This window comes from Chinchilla lanigera, unplaced genomic scaffold (genome assembly GCF_000276665.1).
Source record: "Chinchilla lanigera isolate Chin_1 unplaced genomic scaffold, ChiLan1.0 scaffold00025, whole genome shotgun sequence".
Classification (NCBI taxonomy): domain Eukaryota; kingdom Metazoa; phylum Chordata; class Mammalia; order Rodentia; family Chinchillidae; genus Chinchilla; species Chinchilla lanigera.
This window is the reverse complement of record NW_004955426.1, coordinates 358018-383083: the sequence shown is the minus strand read 5'-3', so window position 1 is coordinate 383083 and position 25066 is coordinate 358018. Positions and strand designations below refer to the sequence as shown.

At 56.3% G+C, this 25066-nt stretch overlaps 1 protein-coding gene across 1 annotated transcript; it reads right to left on the bottom strand.

Moving 5' to 3' along the window:
- Positions 1-70: 70 nt before the first annotated feature.
- Ankrd33b (ankyrin repeat domain 33B) lies at positions 71-19787 on the bottom strand. The gene is made up of 5 exons (XM_005386256.1): positions 19630-19787; positions 19002-19393; positions 17312-17581; positions 12387-12527; positions 71-1924 (listed from the first exon to the last, which is right to left on the bottom strand). Exons 1-5 carry the CDS (start codon positions 19785-19787, stop codon positions 1104-1106), a joined length of 1782 nt encoding a protein of 593 aa, XP_005386313.1. The 3' UTR covers positions 71-1103.
- Between the last annotated feature and the right edge of the window lie 5279 nt (positions 19788-25066).

The following is a 25066-nucleotide window of genomic DNA, read 5'->3' as shown; positions in this document are numbered from 1 at the left end:
AGAGACAGAGAGACAGAGAGAGACAGAGACAGAGAGAGACAGAGAGAGACAGAGAGAGAAAGGAAAAGGAAAAGGAAAAGGAAAAGGAAAAGGAAAAAAGGAAAGAAAAGGCAGAAAAAGAGAAAAAAAGAAAAATCACGCTCCTGGCTGCCCATTTTGGCTGTTCACATTCTTCCAGATTCCTTACCCTTTTCTGTCTTTTAGGGACATCCAGATTTGACTTATCTCAGAGCCGATGAGACTTAATTTTGTATTTCTAGTAATCATTTATTAAATTTACCCCATCTTATTAAACAAGAGTTCTCCTCTTCTAGCTTGTGTTCACGTTAAAGATCTTATATCCAGTTTCTCTAGAGCCCCGTGTTTAAAATGAGTTTACTTCTAGTAGTAAATGCATATTTATGCATTGCTTCACAGTGATTTGACAGTTTTTCTTCATCATAATTACTATATGAGGAAGGGAGTTTTAAAAACAAAATACAGTGAACTCAGATCCATCTCACTTGACTACTTTGTAGTAAGTCAATGCCTCCGTCGAATGAGAAAATACATTCAGCATCTCTTAACCCAACTGAAGTGGAAATCCAGGACACAAGCGCAACCAGAATGCGCTGGGACAGCAAAGGCCAAACCAAGCGGCAAAACGGGGTGAACGCCACGAATTCCGCGTGAACCGCGTGGCGTTCACACATTCTTAGGGCTAGAAACAGTATTTTAAACAAAGGAGTTTTGGGCACGTGTATTAAAACTACAAAGAACCCCAATCCTTGTAAAATGCTGAAAATCTGCTAAGTAACAAGAAAAGTACAAAACTGTGCAAAACACGCCCTCTGATAAATTGGCTTAAAAAACTGTGAATTGACCCTCTCTCAAAGGAGGCTCTTATATAAACTCCCTGCTCGTGCGTGGATTGCTGCAGAACTGGTTCCAGACACGCGGGGTGCGCGGCCCGGTCCCTCCTGGGCAGCAGCTGCCCGGGGGCCCCGCGGACAGGTCCCAGCCGGGCGCAGACCTGGCCTGCGGGTGCAGGGTGCAGGGTTCACACGGGCGCCAGCAGCTCCCGCGCCTCTGCGCCCCTCAGCGCCCGGAGCGCCTCAGCCGCCTCACGTCCTTTTCCTCCAGGGCGGCGGCCGCCTCTCCTGCGCCTCGGCCAGGCGCTGCTTCTCCGCCTCCTCCGCCCGCCGCCTCTCCTCCTTGGCCTCCTTGTACCGCCACTTGGGGATCTGCAGGTGGGCGCTGTCCTTGGTGCTGCCCTTGCGGGCCGCGCGCTCCGGATGGTAGGTGGGCGCGGGCGCCTTGCTGATGCGCACCCTGGGGACCACCACGCCGGGCCGCACGCTGCCGCGCCGCAGCAGCTGCAGAGGCAGGAGGCTGGCCTTCCGCGGGACAGGGGCAGGGGCCTTTGGCCGCTGGGGAGACGCGAGGCGGGTGCCCCCCGGCGCCTCTGAGGTCCGGAGTCGCTGCTCGGCCGCCTCCACCTTGTCCCTCTCCTGGGCAGGGGCATCCTGGTTCCCCTTGGCTGCCAGGATTTCCTGCACCGCCAGGCGCCTCTTCCCCACACAGGGCGGGTTCTCGGGGCACACAGTCTGGCACACGATGGCCACGGCCGGGCTGTAGAGGCTCGTGGTCATCCTGACCATGTGGTCCAGGGCGCCCCCATCCTCCAAGCCCTGGCTAGCGCGAGGGCGCAGCGTGCACCGCAAGAACTCCGAGACCCGCTGCCAGCAGTTCTTGGAGCCCGCCGGCTTCAGGGCAGCCTCGGGCGCCGGCGGCAGCTCTGGCTTGTACTTGTCACCAAACTGCTCCGGGCAGGGCCGCTCCAGCAGCCTCTGCATGAGGCGCACAGCCTCCGCGCGGCCCGTGTACGCAGCCCACTCCTGCGACGACATCCCGCGGCTGGGGTCCCGAGCGTGGACATCTGCCCCTGGGAAGCCAAGCACAAACGGGAGTGGGTGGCTGCGACCAGGACTCCACTCCGGCAGGCAGAATGGAGCAAAGCAAAACCTCCCAACTCTCACAGGGGCCTCGGCCTAGACCTGTGGCACCAGGGTGGAAAACCGCCCGCCCCTGGGACCACCACTGCGTTTACTGTCACTACGCAATCCACCTTTTAAGTGCGCCGTTTAATGGTTTATCTTTCCCAAATGAGGCCTGCCTGAACTCAGTATCTTGTTCATGGAATCTTTAGCTGAGCGTGGTGGTGCATACCTGCAATCTCAGCACTCCTGGCTGAGGCAGGAGGATTGCTGCAAATTTGAGGCCAGCCTGGGCTACATAGTGAGTTTAAGGCCAGCCTGAACTACCCTGTCTCAAAATACATATATATGTAACACATACATATATATACGTTTTTTAAAGGAATAAAATTCCACGATTTTCCATCAACAGACATGGCTAGACATACAGGTGTCTCATAGATCCCTTGAGTCATGTCACTGGGATGGTTCTGGAAAGGCCAACAGCAAACATCACCTGCACAGCACCTGGACCCCATCTGTTACGGCTCGTATCTGGATGTCCCCCACAGCCTCATGCAGTCACAAGTTGGGCTTTTCAGAGGCGGCTGGATCTAGGGTATGTGACGCTGGGATTAATGGTGTGACCCTGGGTGTGAATGGCACCAGCCACCAGGCTTACAGCCCGGACAGAACACAAAGGGACAGAAAGAGGCTGCTGCTGCTCTTCACTACTTCGCTGCTCTGCTGTCTCCTGCCTGCCCTGCCATGGACTGTTCCCCGCTGCCAGGCCACCCTGCCTTGGAGCCAGGGGACTATGGACTGAAATCTCTACAACCTGAAAGCCAAAATAAATCTTCATTCCTTTAACTTTGGGTGGCGGGTATTTTGTCTCGGCAGTGATAAAACCAAAACAGATTTACTCTCCGTCGCTCCCCAGAGGACTGTGGTGTGTCTGCTTTGTGGGAATGTGGTCCCCTGCTGCTCACCTGGGTGCGGGGGCTGGGGATCGAGCTGCTGGCTTTTAGCAGGACAGGTGCCCCCCCCCACTCATGTTTTCTCCTCAATACATCTAATTCTCAGAGCCAGAGGCACGGGCTTCATTAACAAAGGGTCCGCACCAAATGAACGGTGGGCAGAGGGAGGCTCAGCTGGTCACAGGAAGCAGACGAGAGGTCTCAGACCTGGGTCCCCGCCCCAAGCTAAGCACTTCCCACACTCTTGGCAGGGCAGGTACGATGGTTTTGGGCTGTGTGGTGAGGTGACAGTACCCAGTGGTTTAATCACACACTGAGCTCAGTGCTGGCCTGGAAGGGTCTGACGCTGTGGTCAACATGCACTGCCAGCTGGCTTTAGGTCAAGACCACTCTCCAAGATGTGGGTGGGCCGCGTCTGTTTAGTTGCCTGCCTTCTTAAGCAGACTGGAAAAGCAAACCTTCTGCCTCAAATCAGCATCAACTCCCACCCACAGAGCCACTTTACAAATTTTAGACTTAATCCCACAACTGCTCAAGACCATTCCTTAGCACAAACTTCTCAGCACGTGTATCTGCCAGTCTTTCTCGAGGCAACCCGATGATGAGTTCCCGCCATCTCCCCTGCACTCAGCATGCCCCATGGGAGGTTCCCCATCCTGCCCACCGCACCCTGGAATACTGCAGCGTCCGCTTCAACCCAACCTGGTGAAATCAGCATCCACCTCAACCTGGTGATGTGGGAATGAACACAACTGCCGTGCAGTTCAGCTTGGTGCAAGCTCAGCCCCATATACAGTTAAAAATCACCCGGGACTTCTAAGTGCCATTAGTCATGTCTCTACCGGCAAAGCAATGTACAGAACTAGGGCAATCAAGGCGCTGCTGAGCTCCCCCGGGACCGGCAGCAGCAGCAGCCGCAGCATCTTCATTTGACAGCTGATGACTGCGGGGCCAGGCAGCGCGGGCTCGGCGCTTCCCTGCCTGCCAGCTGAGGCGGCCCCAGCCCAGGCAGCCCCGGCTCCCCTGCGCTCCCTGCTCCAGGTCTCAATCCCGTGATGCATTAAAAGCAGCACCTGAGAAGAGTGCTCATTATGTGGAACTAGAAATCAGGAGGAACTCATTAGCCAGAGTACAATTTATAGACGGACTCCAATGAAAAGGGGGCAGTAAAAATGTCACTGCAAAAAATAGATGACACATTAAACCTTAATTAATTGCATGTCACTTAAGAAAAGGAACAAATTGCAAAATGAAAATCTTAATGAACGCTGCCTGAGAGCGACATTTTTCAAATGCTAACGGAAACGAAGGCAGCGGCTGTCCAAAGCGTAGCACCGCTGTCCAAAGCGTAGCACCCCTGTCCCCACTGCCCTAGCTTTCCACAGAGCTGCGGAAAACACAAACCCCAAAGGGCGAGGCTGTTCTGAGGGCTCTCCTGTTAGTCAGTGCGCACTTCATGAAGCGACTGTCAAGGGTGACACAGATGGCTGGAACGAAACCTCTAAGCCATGAACAACGGGCATGTCCTCCTTCCTACCCACAGGGGACTGGCTCCAAGACCCCTGGGACCTCAGAATCTGAGGGTGTAAAATCTCTTATGCGAAACACTGCAGGATTTCCATTTAACCCATGCAGCCCTCCTGTGACTTGAAATCATCTCTAGCCTACTTGGATACCTGGTCCAATGCAAATGCATGCAAACAGTTGCTATGCTGTTTAGGGAACAAGGACACGGGGGTGGGGGGGGTTTGTATATGTTCAGGACGGATACATTTTTAAACAGTATTTTTTCTATGGATACAGAGGGCTGACTGTACTGATGACTAATATTTTCTACAATTCCTCTCAGAGAAAATAGAGAACTTCTGCAATGCCCTCCCACCCACCTTCTCCCAAGGAGACGAGCACATCCTCCTCTCCCCGCCAGGCTTTTCCTCCCGGCCTCGTCTACAGCAGGGCTTGGGCTCTGGCCAGGGGGCCCATCAGCCACCATGCTGAACACTGCAAGCTGCCTGCATAGCATCCTCTGCGTACTCAAGGCAGCAACACACTCCATCTAGGCCAGCGACGGCGAACCTTTCAGAGCTTTCAATGATAATAAACAGCTGGCTGCGGCACGTGTGCCATAGCTTCGCCACCGCTGGTCTAGGCCATGCATCACGACTGGTCCAGCCTCTAGTGTTCGTTCCCATTGTGACCTTGAGCACATCAGGAACAGGGTCATGGGGATCTCAAGCTATTGGGATTTTCAGCCAGATCATTATCAGTGGTGGGGTGGCCCATGCACTGCAGGACTTTTCACAGAACCCCTGAGGGTGCCAATAGCACCCCAACAGCTGTGACAGCCAAAGGAGTCTCCAGCCATTACCAAATGTCACCCAGACTCAGAATCAAAGGTCTCACCTGACGACTGCAGTTCAGTTCCCCCTTGCCAGGCCTCCAGTGGCCAAGCAGCCCGATGCTGGGCAGTGACCCTAATCTTTCCTCCGACCCATCAAGGGACGCCTGCGTGTGACACGCTGGCTCCTGTCTTAATCCCAGAGTCTGGAGGCACAGTGACTCAGGGAACAAAACTCAACAACCGCAGGGAGCTGGCAGCCCGGAGGAAAGAACCAGGTCTGCGACGTGCCAGCACAGACCAGGGCTGCCACGGAGCCCTGCACGAGGGCAGTGCAGCTGACGCCGCCTTTCTTTATGCCAGGATTTCTGTCGCTGGCAGCCGAAAGTGTTCCCAAAAAATGCCAGGGGGAAAAATATGACTTCACATCCGTCCTCAGAGCTCTCTCGGGGAGCCGTGGCACAGGCTCGGGGGAGGGGCAGAACGTGAACGTGGAGGGTATCACACCCCTCCCTCTCTCCTCCAGCGCCCAGCCCCAACCGTCACCCCACGGAGCCTGGGGCTCCCTCCTTCCCCTGGGGCACAGCCTGGCCCGCTTCCCCCTGCGCCGCCTCTGGCCTGGACCTTGGCCACTGAGGGAGGAGCTGCGCCGCAGTCGGGCAGGGATGGCAGCCACCCGGCTGCACGGGGCCAATCCCAGCTCCCTCGCCCCTGGGCGGCATCCCTGAGACCTCAGGCTCCCCTCAGCGCGCAGCAAGGCTCAGTCCCAGGGCTACGACAGCGACTGCTCAGACAGTGACTGCTCAGGGGCGCACACTCACCGCGGCAGCCCCCGTCCCTCCCGAGCCCCGCCCCTTGGCGGTACCTCCCCCCCAGGTCACCCTCCAGAACAACTACCCGTCCTAAGGCCTTGTCCCAGGGTGTGACCTGGGGGTGGGAGGGGTTCCCGACCTGCAGATTTCTCTGCTAACAACTCCAAGCAATTCCAGAGAAGTTCCGGTCCCCCTGGGAACAGAAAGCAAGCTCTGTCTTGACAGGAATCACCTGGCTTTCCAGGAGGACACGGTCAGGGCTTGTCCGAGATGAGGACGACCGCGGGTGGGCAGCAGAGGTCCGCTGCCTGGCTCCTTGCCTTCCTCTCCATCTCTCGGCTTGTTTTTCTTCGCGGAGGCTGCAGCAATTAACCGTACTTCGGCACAGGAGCGCGCTCTCGTCCCCTAGTCGAAGCTGTCAGCCTCCGCGGGAAAATATCACATGCTCAATTCAGCCTCACAGCGCCACTTATTGAAATAGACCTGTCGCGCTGGGCATTAATATTCCACTGAATGAACACGGTGCCGTGGCCTCCCTCGTGACCGCCTCCGCACGGCTGGCTGCATGAGGAGCCAGGAAGTCAGCTCTGGAGAAGCTGGCTGGATCTTTTCTATTGAAATCCAAAGTTCTGACAGTTCTAACACTACGCTCTGCCACCCGGCAATGCAGATCCAAGCGGGATTCCGTCTGCCTGCCTGCTGCGGGCTGCTGGGCACTTGGGCGGGGGTCGCCGATTCACCCCTCACCCTGGGCGGGGAAGAGCTCCCTGCTGAACGCAACACAACAGCAGCCCAGCAGCTCAGCTCAGGAGCACAGAGGCACAGAGGGACTAACGAGTATTTCACCTGGAGAAGGAAAACGAGAGACCTGTTCCCAGTTAAAATATGGTCTTGCTTTCAAAATTATCATCGGGGGCCCATTCTGCAACTGGCTTTCAGCCACCTTTTTCCCTGTATCTAAATGCACTCACTCTGTGTTAAAGGAATACTACCTGGGCATGGCAGTGCATGCCTGTAATCCCAGCACTCAGGAGGCTGAGGCAGGAGGATCCCCATGAGCTTGAGGCCAGCCTGCACTACACAGTGAGACCCTGTCTCCAAAAATAAATCAAATCCCAGTGTGGTGGCACACACCTGTAATCCCAGCACTTGGGAGGCTGGGGCAGGAGGATCGTTACAAGTTCCAGGCCAGCCTGGGCTACAAAGTGAGCTCAAGGCCAGCCTGAACTGCACAGTGAAACCCTGTCTCAAAAAGACAAAATAAGTACATAAATATATAAATAAAAGAAATGCTGTCAGCACCTTTTAACACTTTTTTAGATAGTAAAAACTGCTTTTTATTGAATATAACTGTGTGCATTCATAATTCTCATGTTAGTACTTCGGGGCCGGGGATACAGCTCAGCGGCACAGCGCCTGCCTGGCAAGCGCAAGGTTCTGATTTCCGGTACCAAAAAAATAGAAAATAAAAACTCATGCTAATACAAAAATGAAAAATGAAATATGTTTTGCAGAAGAAGAAAAAAAGCCAATTCTTTTAAATTACACTAATGCATCTCTCCTTTTTCGGGGGTGGGGGGAGAGGCTCTCACTATGTAGCCCAGCCTCCAATTTTCTGCGATCCTCCTGCCTCAGCCACTCGAGTGCTGGAATTACGAGCATGTGCCATCAAATTATACAAAGGTATCTTAAAGCAGGAATTTATGCTTTAATTTTGGTCCATCACAAGAATGCATAATAATATTACATTAATTTTGATGGTAACATTGCAATAACTGGCAAGTGAATTTTAATAAAACCAAAACATCTTGCAAAAGGTAGGTACATTTTACACAATTAAACTGTACCACTCGGCCGGGGATATAGCTCAGCGGCACGGCGCCTTGCTTGGCAAGCACAAGGTCCTGAGTTCAATTCCCGGTACCAATAAATAAATAAATAAATAAATAGTACCATTAAGGCAAGTTCAATTTTTCTTAACACTGATATATGTAAATGGAAATAAAACATAAAAGTGACTGTGCAAGATTTTTCAATACCTGTGCAAGTATCCTTACTACTGTCTACCAAGCCCAAAATATATGATTGCAAGCTGTTCAATCACCTATTTTTTTTCCTTTAAAACACACAGCTCTTGGCTGGGGATATAGCACAGAGGCACACTGCCTGCCTGCCTAGCACAAGGTCCTGAGTTCTAATGCCACTACCAAAAAAAAAAAAAAAAAAAAACAAACCCACAACTCTGGCAGAGGAAAATGAAATTCACTTTTCTGGGAAGAAGTGTAAACTAAGCAGTGGCTGTAGCAAATGAAAACCTTCCAGAAATTAAACTCTCCAACCCAAGCAAGAGACGGCAGCTCAACTCCTCCCCCGCAAAAAGTGCAGATTTACTTTAGGCAGGAACAAGCACTCAGGAGGCTGAGGCAGGAGGCCTCAGAACCAAAGGCTTGTTCTGGTTTGTGTCTGGGTCCTCCCAAAGCCTCATTCAGTCATGGGGCAGGCTTCTCCAGTGTGTGACTGCGTCAGGGTCCAATGCTGGGATTAAGGGTGTGAGTGCTACACCCAGCCCAGGGCAGGTATCCTGCACAGTCTCAGGGAGGGAAAGAGGCTCCCTCCACCCCCAACTCTGGTTGCTTTTGCTGTCTTCTGCCACCTCGAAGTGTTGCCCATGTGCCATGTGCCACCCTGCCTTGGAGCCAGTGGATCACAGACTGAAACCTCCACAAACTGTGAGCTAAATAAACCTTTCCTCCGTTAACCTCGGGTCGGGTATTTTGTCTCAGCAAGGAGAGAAAAGTAACTAAGACAATGCTTACTGTCCTCAACAGGAAGGGTTAATGGAAGGCTGAGGCAAGAGGATCATCAAGAGTTTGCGGCCAGCCTGCACTAGGTATTAAGACCCCATCTAAAGGGCAGAAGCTGAGGATGCGCTCACCACCCACTGCGGTCAGGACAGCCCACATCACAGCCTCAGCTGGCACCAATTTCAATAGCGTAGAGACTAAGAAACACCTTCCGCTGGACGTGAGGGCTCACACCTGTAATCCCAGCACTCTGGGAAGCTGAGGCAGGATGACTGCAGTTTGAGACCAACCTGGGCAGTTTAGCAACACCCTGTCTCAAAAATTTAAAAGTTTTACAAAAGGAGATGCAGCTCAGTGCAAAGGCCCTGGGTACAATCCCCAATACCATGGGAAAACAAACAAAGATTAAGACGCTCCTGAGTTACACGCTTATTATCCTCAATAAGCATGTTTAATGGAGCCAGGCGTGGTGGCGCACACCTGTCATCCCAGCACTCAGGAGGCTGAGGCAGGAGGATCGTTGTGAGTTTGAGACCAGCCTGGGCTACAAAGTGAGCTCAAGGCCAGCCTGAACTGCACAGCAAGACCCTGTCTCAAAGACAAAAAAAACAATGTTTCATGGGAGGCTGATGCAGGAGGATCACCATGAATTTAAGGCCAGTCTGGGCTACACAGTGAGTTCAAGGTCAGCCTGAACTACACAGCAAGACCCTGTCTCAAAAACAAACAAACAAAAAAATGTAAACGAATACTCAAGGAAGAGACAACACCAACACCCACTGCTGGGAAGCAGGCTCGCCCCTTCTGGAGATGAGAAAGGTGCCTCCATATCCCTGTAACTGCCCGAAACCTAAGAGGTGTCGGGCAGAGAAACCTCCAGAAGCCTGGAAGAGGGGTGGCAGGAGAGCCGGTGGAGCCCCGCACCATCCAGGGCCGCAGCCTCTGCTCCTAATTCATTCACTGGAGGAGACTCGCACTGGGGTTTGCACTGCTCATTTAGGGGTGAAAATGTAAATTTCTGCCAATACTCAACCCTAGCTAGATATGGAAGAAGAAAACTCCGGCCAAGTTGCTACCAAATGGAAATGCAGAATGTGTCCTTCAATCACCGTGAGAGGAGGGCGGAGGGAGAGGGCAGGGAGGACAGGCGGGGCGGGAGGAGCATCAGCACAGGAGGGAGGCCGAGGCCCCTCTGCATCCGGGCGAAGCCACCGGCCCACCTCAGCTGTCACCTTTCACCGCCCGGAAGCCTCTCGGTGCTCGAAGGCCCCGTCCCTGCCCTCTGGCTTTGTTCTCCTCATCACCTTCCCTAATTTTTGCAGGTTAAAGCAGCAGAGAAAAAACCCCAGATGTTGGGTTAGGGTTAGGGTTAGGGTTAGTTCGAAAGCCCAGACTGAGCCCAGAGGCCAGTGGGCTGCGAGGCTGCACCCTGTCACACCCTGGAGAGCGGGGGAGCCGGGAGTATCACCCGCCAGATGGGGCAGAGTGGCCAAGTGTAGGCGCCAGCCGGGTCCCACGCAGACAGGAGCGGGAAGGAAGAACCGGAAGCCCTCTGACTGCATTCCCGGGTGAAGAGGGGGAAGCCGGGGTCTGAACGCTGGGGGCCCCCAGCCCACAGCTGGAACCTCACACGCACTATGATGGGACTAGGAGGTCACTAGACCCCTTGGACCGGATCAGCGCCCTCACCCAGCTGGCCCCCTCCGCCACACGAGGACACAGCGTGAAGGAAAAGCGCTGGGCGAGCCGCATCTGCGGCGTCCTGACCTGGGGCTCCTCCGCCCTTGCACCGGAAGCCCCGAGTCCCATGTTTGTAAGTCACCCGCCCGGAGCACCTGGCAAGCAGAGGGACGGACGGAGCAGAGGGCGACGGTGCAGGACCCCCTGGGCGAATCTCCTCGAAGGAGGAGCAACTGCCTCCATTTGGGCTGAGCCTCACCCTCCTCCAGGTACTGATGTGTGCAGAGCAGGCTGGGGCTTTTCCTTATCCCTTCAACTGGCTTTAAGCAATGCACAGTGGTCCAGCCAGGGTCCTGAAGGTAGTCTTTGAAGATGGCAGGGGTGTTTCCCTGGACCTCTGTTGTCTTGTGTGAGCTGCACGAGGCGGGGTAGGGGGCCTGCTCCACGCTGTCGGCTGGGACCAAGCCTCAAGACAGAGGCTAGGACTGCCCAGGGGTTAGAAGATGGCACGCACACCCACCCCAGACCGTTAGGTACTATCTCAGCTGCACTATGCAGATTACTCTTCCTGCACATCCTTCTCTCTGCATTGCGGAGGTGATTTCAGGCCTCCTACCCAGCCCAGCTCACGGCACTCACCTGCTCCCTGCCATTCTCACAGTCACTCATCCTCAAGCCGCTCCCTTCTTCATGAATGAATAAAACCAGGTTTGGCCCTGGGTGGAGGCCTTTGTTCTGGATGGCCATCAATCACTGCGGCTGGACTTAGGACCCCTGGGCTCCCCACAACTACACATACACCTAGTGTCTTCATCCTCACCACGGGTTGCACTGGAAGTGGCAGATGGGAATTAACTCCCTAGAACGCCAGTAACTTTCCACGGGACTACAGACGTAAACGTCCCGGCCCTGAGGAGGGCCGGGAAGGGCTCTCCGTAGGCGAGGCCGCCTCTCGGGGACCCACGGCGCCAGGCAGGCCCGGCCAAACTCAGGGCCAAGAACAAATCCAAGCTAAACGCAAAGAAAGTGAGTAACGGCAGCAACTGCCGAGTTCCCGGGTGCTAACTCCGTGTCCAACACCACAGGCGCCTTCGGGTTCTCACTTACTTCTCAGAACAGCCTGCTGCGGCTGCACCCAGGTCAGGAGAAGGCCCGAGAGCGCAGTCACTAGAGCCGCGTGGTCCTCGCCTTTGCGAGTATCCTCACGGTCACCGAGAGCACGGGCTCGCTGCCCCCGGCTCACAGCCGCGGACGGCGGACTTTCGCAGGATGACCAGGGGTGGCCTCGATGATCTGCACTGACAGCCTGAGCACCTCCCACTCTGGGACTCCCAAAGGAACAGGAAACGCCAGCCAGGCGTGGCAGCACACACCTCCCGGCACTCGGGGAGGCTGAGGCAGGAGGATTCCAAGTTCAAGGCCGATTCAGCAACTGTGTCTCAAAAACTCAGAAAAGGGCTGAGGATATAAAGCTCAGTGTGAAGGCCCTGGGTTCAACCCCCAGTACCACAGAGGAAGAGGCCGAGAGTAGGGTGAGAGCGGAAGCGGAAGCAAAGGAAGGGGAGGAGAAATGCCGCACAACACACTGTCCACAACTCCACCCGCAGCAAACAGCACTGCCAGCGCCCTCCCGTGTCCTACGCCCAGCCTGTCCTCTCCCGCGCGGCCGGCCCTAACTCTGCTGCTCGGCCTCTGGTGAGAAGACGCGGTCTCCGGGAGCAGCTTCCTTTGGGGGCTGGGGAGGACAGTGGGACAGGACGGGGCAGGATGCTGGGAAAGGGGCTGGGGATGGTGCAACAGGGGCAGGCACAGGGACCCACCGGCCAGCATCAGGGCGCGGATGCACTCCGTGCGGCCCTGCATGGCCGCTTTCATCAGGGCCGTGAAGCCGAACACGTTCCTCCTCTCCAGGTCCAGGCCGGGGAAATAGTTCAGCAGGTAGTTGGTGATGGTGGCGTGGCCTGCAACGAGAGACGCACACAGTGAGAACGAGAAGGGAGACGGGGCCGCGTCCTCCTGTCCCCGTGCGCCTCCACCCCCGTGGCAGTCAGCTTCTCCCGGCTCCGGGACGCTGGAGGGCAAAGCACGCCGTGTGCTGCAGGGCCCAGGTTTCTTGCAAGCACACCCGGCAGCTGCCACCTGGAGCTGCTCTCCCCAGGCCCGGGGGGGGGGGGGCAGGGCAGCGGGAGCGCAGGAAGGGCAGCAGCTGTGAGCTCCCAGCAGGAGCTGCTGGCAAACCGCTGCAAACGAGCTGGAGCTCAGGTCCCCAAGGGCTGAGCTTATCCCAGCAAGTGGGCGTCACCCACCCGGGCATCCGATGCCTCTGCTGCCTCTCGGAAGCTTGTGTCTGTGTGTGTCTATTACACGCACGCACGCACGCACGCACACACTGCCCGTGGCCACAGAGCTACGCAGGTAAGAATATTCACTCGAAAACAGACTTCTCGGGAAGGTAGATCCTTTGCAGGTGGGGAGGGAACGAGAGATGCGGGGGGGGGGGGGACGGAGCCATGTCACCCCCCTGAGGAGTTTGGTCGGTGCGCACGGCATACCTGCATGACACGAAGCAAAGGAAAGCCCATTTTTAAAAACAGAACATGGATTTCTCCCTTTTGTCACCTTGCTCCTCAAATAAATAAATGAATAGGCAGGCAGGCAGGCAGACGCGCTGTTCTGCTTCTCCCCAGAGACTCTCGGAATGTGCAGGACCTCGTGGTTAGGGTGATCGCAAGCACAGAGGCGGCGTTTCCAGGGCGACCGCAGAGAACGCACACCTCCTCCCCCGCAGCCCGGGCAGCCCGCCCTGCCCCTCCTGATCGCCCATCCGCAAGAGCAGGGCCCTGGGCGCCCCCTCAGCGGCCTTGGTTTGGGGCTGCACCCCAGCGGCACCGCAGTCTCCGCCCATATCTAGATGACAGGACAGCAAAGCCACCCGCTGCCCACGTTGTGCCAGCCGCAGCCCAGCGCCGCCACGGTCCCTGGGGTCGCCCCGCAGAGCAGCCCTCTCCTCAAGGCCAACCCTGCCAGGCAGAGGCAGCTCCCCTTGGGCCGCTTCGTGTCAGTGACCCCGGCCCAGGCGCCGCTGCTCCCAGCCACGCTCGCACATCACAGACCCGGCCGGAGTCACCCTGCACATTCTCACGTCTCTCATCAGGGCCACAGGACGGGCCCTCACAGGCGTTATCCCGGCCTCACCGGCGTCACCCCAGGGCACCCATGGCCCAGAGCCCCTCCCAGAGCTACCCTGGCAGCTTCCCCTGCGCCCTGGGCCTCCCGAGACCAGCGCGCTCGGCCTGTACTGCCCCAGCCCTGCCCGTGTCCTTCGAGCAGAGAAATCCGCTCGCACTCGGCCCCTGCGGCCGGTCCCGTCATCCCGAGTGCCTCCAGCCATTCACGCGTCCTCCTGTTCTGGGTCCGGGACCAGCCTGAGCTCCGCCAGCTTCTCAGGCCAAAGCCTCTTAGCATTGCTCCTTCCTCACCAAGCTTTTTCATGTAAATCTGTGCTTTTGTTTTAATTTCCATTACGGCCCAAAGCAAGGGCCCCGCTGGCTGGCAACCCCTCCCCAGCGCCGGCGCCCAGGGAATCCTTCCAAGCTCCCCTCCTCCCTCTCCCGATCCTGGTCCTGACTTCCCTGTCCCCACTCCCGTCCCCCATCCGGGCCCTGGACGGCTGCTGGCGTCCCCGCTGGCACCACCCGGTCTCCATGCCACAGCATGAGGAGGTGAGTTCGAGGGCAGCCCAGACTACACCATGAGACCTTGTGTCCAGAAAAAAGTGCAGTTCACCAAATGCAACCAGTAGAGGGAGGCAACGGCTTTGGAAATGCTACTCCCACCAGCCACGCAGGAGAGAGGGGCTCCCGGGAGCCCTGGTCAGAGTCAGAAAAAGGAAAGAACTGCAGCTGGACGAGCAGGGCGGGCTAGGCCGGGGGTGCTTTGTGGCTCTGCCAGACCCCGTCTCGAAACAAAATTTTAAGAGCGGGTGGGGTATGGCTCAGCACAAAGGACCCGGATCTAGGCCGGGTGTGGGGGTGCACACCTGTAATCCCAGCACTCGGGAGACTGAGGCAGGAAGATCATTGTGAGTTCGAGGCCAGCCTGGGCTACAAAGTGAGCTCAAGGCCAGCCTGATCTGCACAGAGAGACCCTGTCTCAAAAAGACAAAAGAGAACAAAGGACTCAGGTTTGATCCCCAGTGCTGAAAAAAGAAAGTACGAGGCGGAGGGAGGGAGGAGCAGCAGCCTTTCACCCCCGGTTCTGGCACCTGGTGAACGCCCTGCACCAGGCCCTCCCCTCTGTGCCGGAGCATGCCCTCCACCTGCAGCCACGCCCACCCTGGCCCGGGTGTGGGCAGCGCCAGGAGCCCCAGGCCAGTTGTTGGAGCGCCTCCTTGAGATTTAATGTCACAGCTAGGAACGGCAAGTGGGGGGGGACTCGTGGAGGCCACGGTCCAAGCCATGGTCCATCCCGGCCCCTCCTCACGTCACCGTTCCGTTACGGGGGACAACGAAAGGGTGGAAGTGGCCCACGCTGCCCGCGGGGCCTCCTGCCCGCTGCTTTGGGTGGTCTTTAGTTTTTGGAGGTGCAGGGTTCATCTGCACCCACCCACCCCACTCGAAAGGCCCCAGACAGACAGGGCTGCACTTCTATCCCAGATCAGCTCTCCCAGGTCAGACTCTGCCACAGGCCCCTAACGCAGAGGGACACCTGCCCCGTGAGTGACACCCGTCCACACCAGTCCGCTGGAAGCCACCGCTCCTCGCTCTGGGCAAACCCAGCTGCCCCAGCAGACAACGTCGACAGACGCTCGGTCGGTGCAGCTTTGCCAAACACCACCACACAGCTTGGGGTGAACCGCTACATCTCCGCACCCTCTGTCATCCCACTGCCCCGGCCAGCAACCTGGGTTGGCAAGGGCTTCTTTTCCTTTAACTGTATTTTTTGCCAGGCGGTGGCCGTGAGACAGGGTCTTGCTATGTGGTTCAGGCTGGTCTTGAACTCACTGTGTAGCCCAGGCTGGCTTTGAACTTGCGGTCATCCTCCTGCCTCAGCCTCCCCAGCAATGGGATTACAGCCAGGTGCTACTATGCCCGGCCTCCTGTATCACACAAGGGACGCTGGCAGGGGCTTGTTCCTCTTCCCTGACGCCCCCGCACAATTCCCCGCTGCAACGTGGAGCTCTGGTATTGGAGCTGCTGGGGCCACTGGTACCAAAAGGGCAAAGCCACGTGCGTTTCTGGGAAGCCACCGCGGGTCCCCGCTCCACCCAGCCGCTCCGTGAAGCGTCACCAGCGCCCCCTTTGGCCACGTTTGCTGCAGTGAGAGGCCGCTCTCCACTGCTGAAGCCAAGAGCCCCGGACTGGACAGGAGCGCATGTGTGAATCCGAGCCGGAAGTGGACCCGGGAGTCGCCACTCAGAGGGGCAAATGCAGAGCGGTCCGCAGAGTGGCGTGCGCCTCCCTGGCACCAGCCCCGCCTCAGGACCCTCTGGCTGCCTCAACCCTCGACCCTCGTCACGGCCCTGGCCAGCTCCTCTGCCCCAACCTCCCCGGTCCCTGCAGCGCCTGCCCCCGACTCCTGCAAAGGCGGGAGCCCCGGGGCCCATCCGCGCCGATACCTCTGCCCCTCCCCTCGGCCAGATCCGCCTGGCCCTGCGCAGAGCCGCGCTCCTTCCTGCCGCGCAGTGCAGAGAGAAGGCCCAGAGAGACGCCCCGCGGTCAGCACGCACAGCTTCCGCACCGCTGTCCGTCCAGAGCTGTGCAGGTGGAGCGCGAGGGTGAGGCTCCCGCTGTCAGCTCAGGAGCCCAAGGACTCGGAAAGAGACCAGTGCTCTTTTTCACGGGGCACAGGAGGCGGCGGGGGCAGACCTGTCATCCCAAGGCTCTGGGAGGCTGAGGCAGGAAGATCACAATTTTGAGCCAAGCTTGAGCAACTCAGTATCCTAGGAAGATGTTGTCTCAAAATAAAAATAAAAAAGGGCTGGGGATGCAGCTCACTGTGAAGGTCCTGGGTTCAATCCCCAGTAACTCAAAAAGAAAAAGAAAAGGTCAGTTTATATTCTTGGTCAAGGGCACAGTTACACATCAAGTGTGATTACAAAGGCACAAGGATAACTTTCTGGTTTGTCTAAAACCTCTCTGGGCTGGGCGTGGTGGCGCACGCCTGTCATCCCAGCACTGGGGAGGCTGAGGCTGGAGGATTGTTGCAAGTTGAAGACCAGCCTGGGCTACAAAGAGAGCTCAAAGCCAGCCTGAACCACATAGCGAGATGCTGTCTCAAAAGACAAAAAAGAAAAAAATTAATAAATAAATGAAGTGTCTGAACACTGAGCACTTTTTTTGAGTGTGAGAGACAGGGTCTTGTGTAGTCCACACTGACCGTGACATTGCAGGCATCCTCCTGCCTCAGCCTCCCAAGTGTGTGTATTACAGGCACGCTCCCCCAGGGCCCGCTAACTGAACACAACCCTACTGAACACAACCCTAACAGCAGGGCCCTTGGCACTGGTGACCCAGCTGGCCGCTTGAGTGCCCACGAGGGGCCTGACACGCCCTTGGACAAGGGTCTACAGGACTCAGAAATTTAGTGTCACCAGTGCGTATACCCTGCGGGCTCCCGGAAAGCACTTCCTGGTGTCTCTCTCCACCCACAGGCGAGGGGCGCCTGCTTCGGGGAAGGGCGTCCCTAGCACAGGGCCCTTCCCGCCCTGGGCCACCGCCCGGCGCAGCGGCGTGGCCAGCCTTACCTGCCTGCGCGGCCGTGATTAGAGCCGTGTTCCCCTCGCTGTCCTGCCAGTTCACGTCAACGTGGGGGCACTCCGCCAGGGCCACCACGCTGTCCACAAAGCCGTGGTAGCAGGCGACAATAAGGCCGGTCTGGAAACAAGAGGGGCAGCGGGTCAGAGGCCGGGCGGAGCCGGTCGATGGGGCTGGGGACCCCAGGAGCCCTGCGGTGCTCCGGGACGGGAGAGGCGACAACCAGGGGCCCAGCCCCAGCCCCACAACACCAGCGCACGCTCACCACCGGCCTCCCCCGCAGCGTGGGCGCAGCTGAGGGCGCAGCTGAGGGGCGTGGAGAGGACAGCGCAGGTTGGGGCCACCCCAGGAGCCAGCCAGGTGCCCACAGGGCTGGGCAAAGAGAGGAGAATCCCGGTGACCCCAAAGTTCCCGCTATCAAAGGGTCAGGGGACCTGGGGGCTGGGGACAGAGGTAGGAGAGACTGCCTGGCAGAGCTCAGGGCTGCAGCGGGTGGCGTTTTTTCTCCTGTCTTGTTTTCTGCGAGAGGGTCTCGCTACGCAGCTCAAGCTGGCCTTGAACTTGTGATCCTCCTGCCTCAGCCTCCCGGGTGCTGGGGTTATAGGCTGGTGCTGGGGTTATAGGCATGCACCACCACGCCCAGCCCTTAATCACTTCCATTTTTACAGGAAGCAACTCGGCAGAAGGCACTGACCTCCCTCTGCGAGCCCCTCATCCCCTCTGCCCCAGCCGCCCCAGAGCAAGCACCCTTAGATGCCACTGTGCCCACGCCCCCTTTTGCTCTTATCCTTGTCACAAGTGCGTGTGTCCACGTGACACAAACGGCCTCTGCTGCAGGAGCCTGGACCTGGCTTGTGGAATCACTGAGTGCCGGATGTGAGCTCCATCCCAGGGCTGGCAAACATGTCCGCATGGCACAGGTCTTGGTGGGGGAGCCCTAGAGCACCATTCACCCCTCCCCCAAATGACAGACAGTACTTTAGACTTTGTTCTCTAAATCACCACACTGCAAATTCAAAGCACAGAAATAAAAACTTAGAAAGCCTGTAGTCCCAGCATTCAGGACACTGAGGCAGGAGGATCACCATGAGCTCGAGGCCAGCTGGGCCACATAGTGAGTTCAAGGACAGCCCAGACTGCATAGCAAGTCCTTGTCACAAAAAATTAAATTCTCTAGTAATCCCCTGATGAAAGAGAAAACTAATCCTAATGTGTATTTTATTTAACCCAACTTACTCTAAACATCATCGTTTCAGCATGTGATCAATACAGAAAAGGAAAGAGACAGTGACTTTCTCTTCGGCCCATGTCTGGGTTGTGTTACTGCCAGGATCCCTAGGAAGGGTTGCAATTATTTTTCCTGCACCTGCTACTGGCTTTTTAATTTACTGTCCAATTTTTTTTTTTTTTTTTTTGCTTTTTTGAGACAGGGTCTCACTATGTAGCCCAAGCGGGCCTCAAACTTGCAGCGATCCTCCTGCCTCAGCCTTCCCAGTGCTGGGATTACAAGCTTGTGCCACCATGCCCGGCTGCCGTCCAATTTGGAGGCAAGTGGGGTACACTCAGTTTTTCCTTTCTGAGACTCCGGAGGCCCTTCCTATGGAGGAACTCAAAGCCCCTCCCACACACTGAGCGCTCCAGGTTCCCAGGGGGTCCTCATCCCCGGCTCTCTGACCCTACTGCCTTCATCTCGGCACACGACACTGCAGAAACCTCGTTTTACTTTTCCCAGACACTTCCCCAGCCGTTTGCGCACACAGCTGCTCTGCCTGCAGAAGCCGACCGAGAGCAGCACACCAGCATCCAGAAATGTGTGAGGGCTCGCTTCTGCGGCTCCACCAGCCCACCTGGGCCCCAGAGTGACCCGAATCTCACTGCAGTATTGATCGCCCTGCCCCTCGCTTTCAGAACTGCAGCACCTGCTCCGGAGGCGGCTTCCCCATGTGGGACACACCATCCCAGTGCGACGCGGGGCACAGCGGGTCTCACGGAGGTGTAGGTCGGGGGCACTCACACTGACTCTGTAAGTTCCACTCCCTGCTCGCTGAGCACACAGGTATCCCGGGCACAGGCTGGAAGGGGCAGGAGTTGAGCCTCCGTTTCAGCCACCGCAAGGGCAGCGTGTGTCACCATGCTCAGCTCAGCCATTCCGAACGCAGGCATCCTCACAGCATACATCTGTGAAGCACTGCGTGTCCCGCTGTCTCCCGACCTCCCCTCCCCGGGGAGAACCAACTTTCACTTCCAGGTTTCGTCCCGGGCCAGTTGGCTGGGCAAACTTACAAGGACAAGACAGCGAGGGACTCACAGCTTTTCCACTCCCTCCGTCCGCTCGGCTGGGTTTGGGGCTTGAAGGAGCACACTGCAGGCGTGCTGGGTGGGCCACGGCGGCGGGGGCCTTTGGGACTGGATCTGGTCCCTGCCCTTCCTCTGGCGCTGTCCCCTTCTCTGTTTCCCGGCCACCATGACGTGAGCAGCTCCCCTCCGCTAGCCCCTTCCGCCATGATGCTCCTGTCCTGGAGCAGCCAACCGTGGACTGAGCCGCTGAACCCGTAAGCCGGTGACTCCTCTCCTCCTTTAACTGCTGGATGTCACAGCATCATGTCTGGGAGCGTGAAAGCTGCCGAATAAGCTTGCAAACAGAAATGCACACACCACATATTCCCAAGCTCCCACCCAGGGCCAGGCCGGCAGCTCGAGCCACAGTTCTGCACCGGGCGGGACCCACACCCACGCCTGACCCGAGGCGGCCACACACGGCGTCCTGGGCTGTGCTGGCTCCTTCACGCCTGCCCGGTTGGGCTTCCCACTCCTCACTGGCCTGCACTGGGGCCCCGCAAACTGCAGCTCGAGGCCGTGGACACCCCAGCCCTGCCCACTCACTGCACTACCCGGTGCACTCCAGCCCTCAGCAGACGCTGGCCCCCACGCACAGGCGGTGTCCCAGCGCTCAGCTTTGCTCCCCTCATGTCTGCCGTCGGTGAAACACAGGTAAGAATTTGTTGTGTGTGTCGACACTGAACCCAGGACCTTCACACTGAGCTACATGCCTAGCACTTTTTTTATTTTTTACTTTGAGACAGGGTCTCAATATATCACTAAGCTGCCCACGCTGGCTCAAACTTGACATCCTCCTGCCTCAGCCTCCCAGAGCACTGGAATTACAGGCGTGCACCGAGGACCCCTGGTTAGCACTCCTTGTTTGGTTTGTGCTGCTGAGGTCCAGCGCCTGCTCTGCCACCGCGCTCTCCCTGCAAGGGAGCGGAGCCTCCTACCCCAGCCCATCTCTGCTTCCTCTGACCCGAGGCCAGCCCAGGGCTCCACGAGCTTCCGGCCTCCATCTGTCTCCACCTTCAATAACAGAAAGGACTCGAAGTCCTGGAAACCTGAAAGCAGAGCTGGTGGGAGGCATCGGTCCTGGCCAGTCCCCCTCGTGGGAAGGACAATGGAAGTGGCCTGGGAACGCTGCCCTGGGAACTCCCAAAAGACATCGGGGGCGACGAGAGCTCGCAAAGCCAGGCACGCTGGCAGTGCAGGACAGCGAGGGCTCCAACAGCGTCCGCGCCGCTGCCTGTCAAGGGGCGCGCACGTAAAGCAACCCGTGTACAGTCTACACTGGCAAAGTGCGACGGATGATTTTGTTTGATTCATGCATTTCTGCTTCCAATTAAGAGCTGCCTAATAAGACGTTTTAAATAAAGAAACAGGATAAGCACTAATAAAAAATATGGAAAATAAGTCAAAAGAAATTCTTGCCAAGGCCAGGGCCCCGGGGATTGTTGACAATTCGAAACAATTTCCCTTCAGGACTAAGTTTTGCATAAAATGTGAGATGTTACTTGTTTTGTTTTTGAGACAAAGTCTCACCATGTATTCCAGGCTGGCCTCAAGCTCACTATGTAGCCCAGGCTGGCTGCAAGCTCACAGTGACCCTCCTGCCTCAGCCTCCCTAGTGCTGGGATTACAGGCATGCATCACCACACTCAACAAAATATGCATTTTATTATCACTCAAAACCTTTTTTGGAGGTAAGATCTTGGGTTGCTAGTAATTTTCTGAGCTTGTTTTGCTGCCTGTTTATATCTCAGAGGCTGACCCATCGCGTCAAGGCTAGGAGTGGTTTGCACATGGCTCTCTCACACCCACCCAGGGACAGCAGGAAACAGCACCAGCTAAGCTAGGCTGAAGGCAGCGGCTGTGTTCCTCACAGCATTACTCACTTAGTGATTCTGAAATCAGCATGCCAGAGCATGCTTGTCACCCCAGCACTCAAGAGGCTGAGGCAGGCAGATTGCCACAAATTCAAGGCCAGCCTGGACTACATAGAGAGACCCTGTCTCAGAAAACCAAAGCAAAACAAAGTGACACTCTTTCTTACAATGAATACTTATTTCTACTTATCATCACAAAATATAACATTCTTAAGGAAATAAAAATTCTGCCAAAGAACCCCATCTCTTGCTTAATTACATAACCAAGTTCACAGGTTTTGAGGAAAAAAGAAGGCTGCTTTCTGTCTAAAGAAAGAGTTGAGAGAGTATAAATAAACTTATTTTTTCTAATTTTAATTTTTTTTTTTTGAGACAGGGTCTCGCTACACAGTTCAAGCTGGCCTTGAGCTCACTTTGTAGCCCAGGCTGGTCTGAACTCACAACAATCCTACTGCCTCAGCCTCCCGAGTGTTAGGATTACAGGAGTGCGCCACCACACCGGCTTAATTCTTTTTCTTGAGACAGAGTCTCACTATGTAGCCCAGGCTGGCCTCTAAACTATAATGATCCTCCTGACTCAGCCTCCTGAGTGCTAGGATTATAGGCCTGTGCCCTCATGCCTGGTTAAACAAATTTATAACACAAAATCCATCAATCAGTGAGAAACAAACTGTACCTTTCAAGATCTATAGCTTATGATCAGCTTTAGGAATTTCTCACAAAAACACTCCATAAAACTTCAAAAAAGGCATCTAAATTGTGCACTAATGCTGAATTCAAAGAACTGCACCTCCTTTTAGCTAAGTGGTCTCCGTCTGATCCTCCCTGTGGCCCAAGAAGGCACTCGGACCTCAGCCTGGACATGAATGACAAATCCTGTTTCATCTCACAGAAGGTGCTGCAGAGCTGAGTCCAGTCGGCCTGTGAGGTGGAGAGCCGCCGGCTGGCCAGTCACCCCCAAATCCACCAAGGGGCCAGCCACTTCCTGTCGGTTCAGGTTCCACCCCAGCCACTTGAAGGGGACCCCAGGCCAGCAGCTATGGCAAGAAATCCACAGCCCGAGGTCCCACTCAGACTCCAGAATTAGGAATGAAATAGGATCAAAAGTACAGTCAATGTTTAAATTAAAAAACAACGTATTACAGGAAAACACACACTGCCATTAATCCACCCCTTGCCTCACACACACTCACCCGATCGTTCCTAACGCTCTCCGCAGCAGCTCCGGAGCCCTCTTCCACGAGCACCTCCAGCTGTGCTGTCACGGCTCCCGACGTTTGTCCTGCACCCATTCCAAACGTTTCCCTGTCACGGTCATTTAGACAGTGGCGAGGCGGCGGATGAGGACACAGGGCCGTGTTTCTACGAGCTGCCTTTCTGTGAGATGGTGCCTGGCGGCAGCACTCCCCATACTATTTTTTTCTTAATCACACTTGGGGAAGACATTCAGGAAAGAGAACTCCAGAGCCGCTGCAGAAAGTGGCAAGAAAGATGGGATGAGGGGGCTGGGGATTTAGCTCAGCGGCACAGTGCCTGCCTGGCAAGCGCAAGGTCGTGAGTTCGGTTCCCAGCACCAAAGTGGCAAGAAAGATGGGATGAGGGGGCTGGGGATTTAGCTCAGCGGCACAGTGCCTGCCTGGCAAGCGCAAGGTCGTGAGTTCGGTTCCCAGCACCAAAAAAAAAAAAAAAAGACGGGATGAGTGTGGTCAAAGCAAGGGGGAGGTATTAAGGGATGCATGGCAACGCGTCTTTTACTATAATCAACTTTTCTATATTTACGAATTCAGTCAGGCAAGAGGTCACAGGTAGAAGGTCAGATCCCAAGACATGGCACCCGCGTTCACTCCCAAGCAGTGGAGAAAGCGCCCCCAGGGTGGAGGGTGGTCCTGTGCACCAGGGAACCTGACCAGCACCCCGAGAGCTGCTGCTAGAACCTGGGGCACTGGCTCGGCCTGAAGATGCGCACCGATCAAGCCTAGCAACACTGACAGCTTCCCGTCGGAAGTTCAGGCTGGGAAGGACCGGAAACACCAGGGACAGGGACACAGACTGGTACCGGCCGGAGGGAGCACCACAGGCCAGGGGAGGGGGGGACCGCGTCGAAGTGCACAGGAGCCTCGGGGAGAGGAGCCAGGTCTGGGCCTCAGGTCAGGACTGAGCACGTGGAGGGATGAGCGTGGCTGCAATCCCAGCACTCTGGGAGGCTGAGGCAGGAGGACTGTAAGTCTGAACCTAGCCTGGGCAACTCAGCCACTTTGCAGACCCCATCTCTGAGCAAAGCATTAAAAACTGAGCTGGGATGCGGCTGTGTGAAGGCCACAAGGAAGGTGGGGAGAGGGCGCTGGAAACCCTCCCAGAACCGGCACGGGTGGAATTTTCCTTCTGAAACCCTGACTCCCAGAGCAGGCGAGGAGGGAGGCAGGAGCCTGGCCGCTCTCGTCTATTTTCAAAATATTCCTTAAATACATGGCCCTCCTGCATTTCTCTTTTAAATTTCAACTGAGTCACTGACTGATCTGCGATTTCAGTGTAACTGAGGCTGACAGCTGTCTGTCTGAGTCACACCGTCAGGGCTTCATCGTGACATTCCGGGCCCGGGCGTCTGTCCTGCAGGTGCTCACTAATGTCTTCTCACTGGATTTTTTCTTTTTTGGTAAAAAAATTTAAATTACAACCTTTTTCCAAATGTGAAGGTGCTCGATATCATTAGTCACAAGGGAAATGCAAATTCGGCCCACGAAGAGAAAGCGCCACACACCCACCAGCAGGGCTAAAATTAAAGACTGACAATGCCAAGTGTTGGCGAGGGTGTGGGCCCCACGTTCCCGGCAGGTGGGAGGGAAGACAAGGCACCACGGCTTCTGTTCAAGCCCGGAGCACGCCTTCATCAGGACCCTGCTACCAGCGATGCCGCCGTTGACCCCGCAAAGGGCAGGCGGGACGAGAACATTCAGGGCAGCTTTATATATAGCAGCCAGTCACTGCAAGCAGCTCACAGCTCACCGAGAGATGACTAAGCAAATCCCGCTGCACTCAAACTTAGGAAACTGCTCAGCCTCAGGAGAAGGGCAGCCTGAGCTTCCTGCACCCACATCTCAAACCCGACCGCCCCGACGCCCAGTGGGGCGAGCTGGCCGGTTCTACCCCATAAAACCCCGAAACGGGCAAGAGTAACCCACGGTGACAGACCGAGGACCTTTGTCCCAGCGTGGCAGGGGAGAGCCGGATCTCAACCGGGTTGACGTTTACATGTACCTGTCCACTAATCAACATCCACAGCCAGGTGTAGTGACCCACGCCTGTAATCCATCACTGTGGGAGGCTGAGACAGGAGGATTGCCAAGTTTGAGCCCAGCCTGGACAACTCAGCAAGACCCTGTCTCAAAACTGAAAATAAAAAAGGGCTGGGGATGTTGCCCTGGGTTTGGAGAAACCAGAACCCTGTGCCTCACCTTTCACAGTCTAAAATGACTCAGCCACCGAGGAGAACGGCAGCTTTTCCTGGAGCGTTTACACAGCATTACCACACGACCC

Excerpts from the sequence above, each read along its gene's own strand:
- Ankrd33b (XM_005386256.1), bottom strand. The coding sequence starts at position 19,787 with ATGGTGGCCGGGAAACAGAGAAGGGGACAGCGCCAGAGGAAGGGCAGG. Across the intron at positions 17,582-19,001 it reads CGTGTGCCGAGATGAAGGCA|CGTGCGCTGGTGTTGTGGGG; the intron begins GTAGGGTCAGAG and ends GCCGGTGGTGAG. Across the intron at positions 12,528-17,311 it reads AATCACGGCCGCGCAGGCAG|GCCACGCCACCATCACCAAC; the intron begins GTAAGGCTGGCC and ends CTCTCGTTGCAG.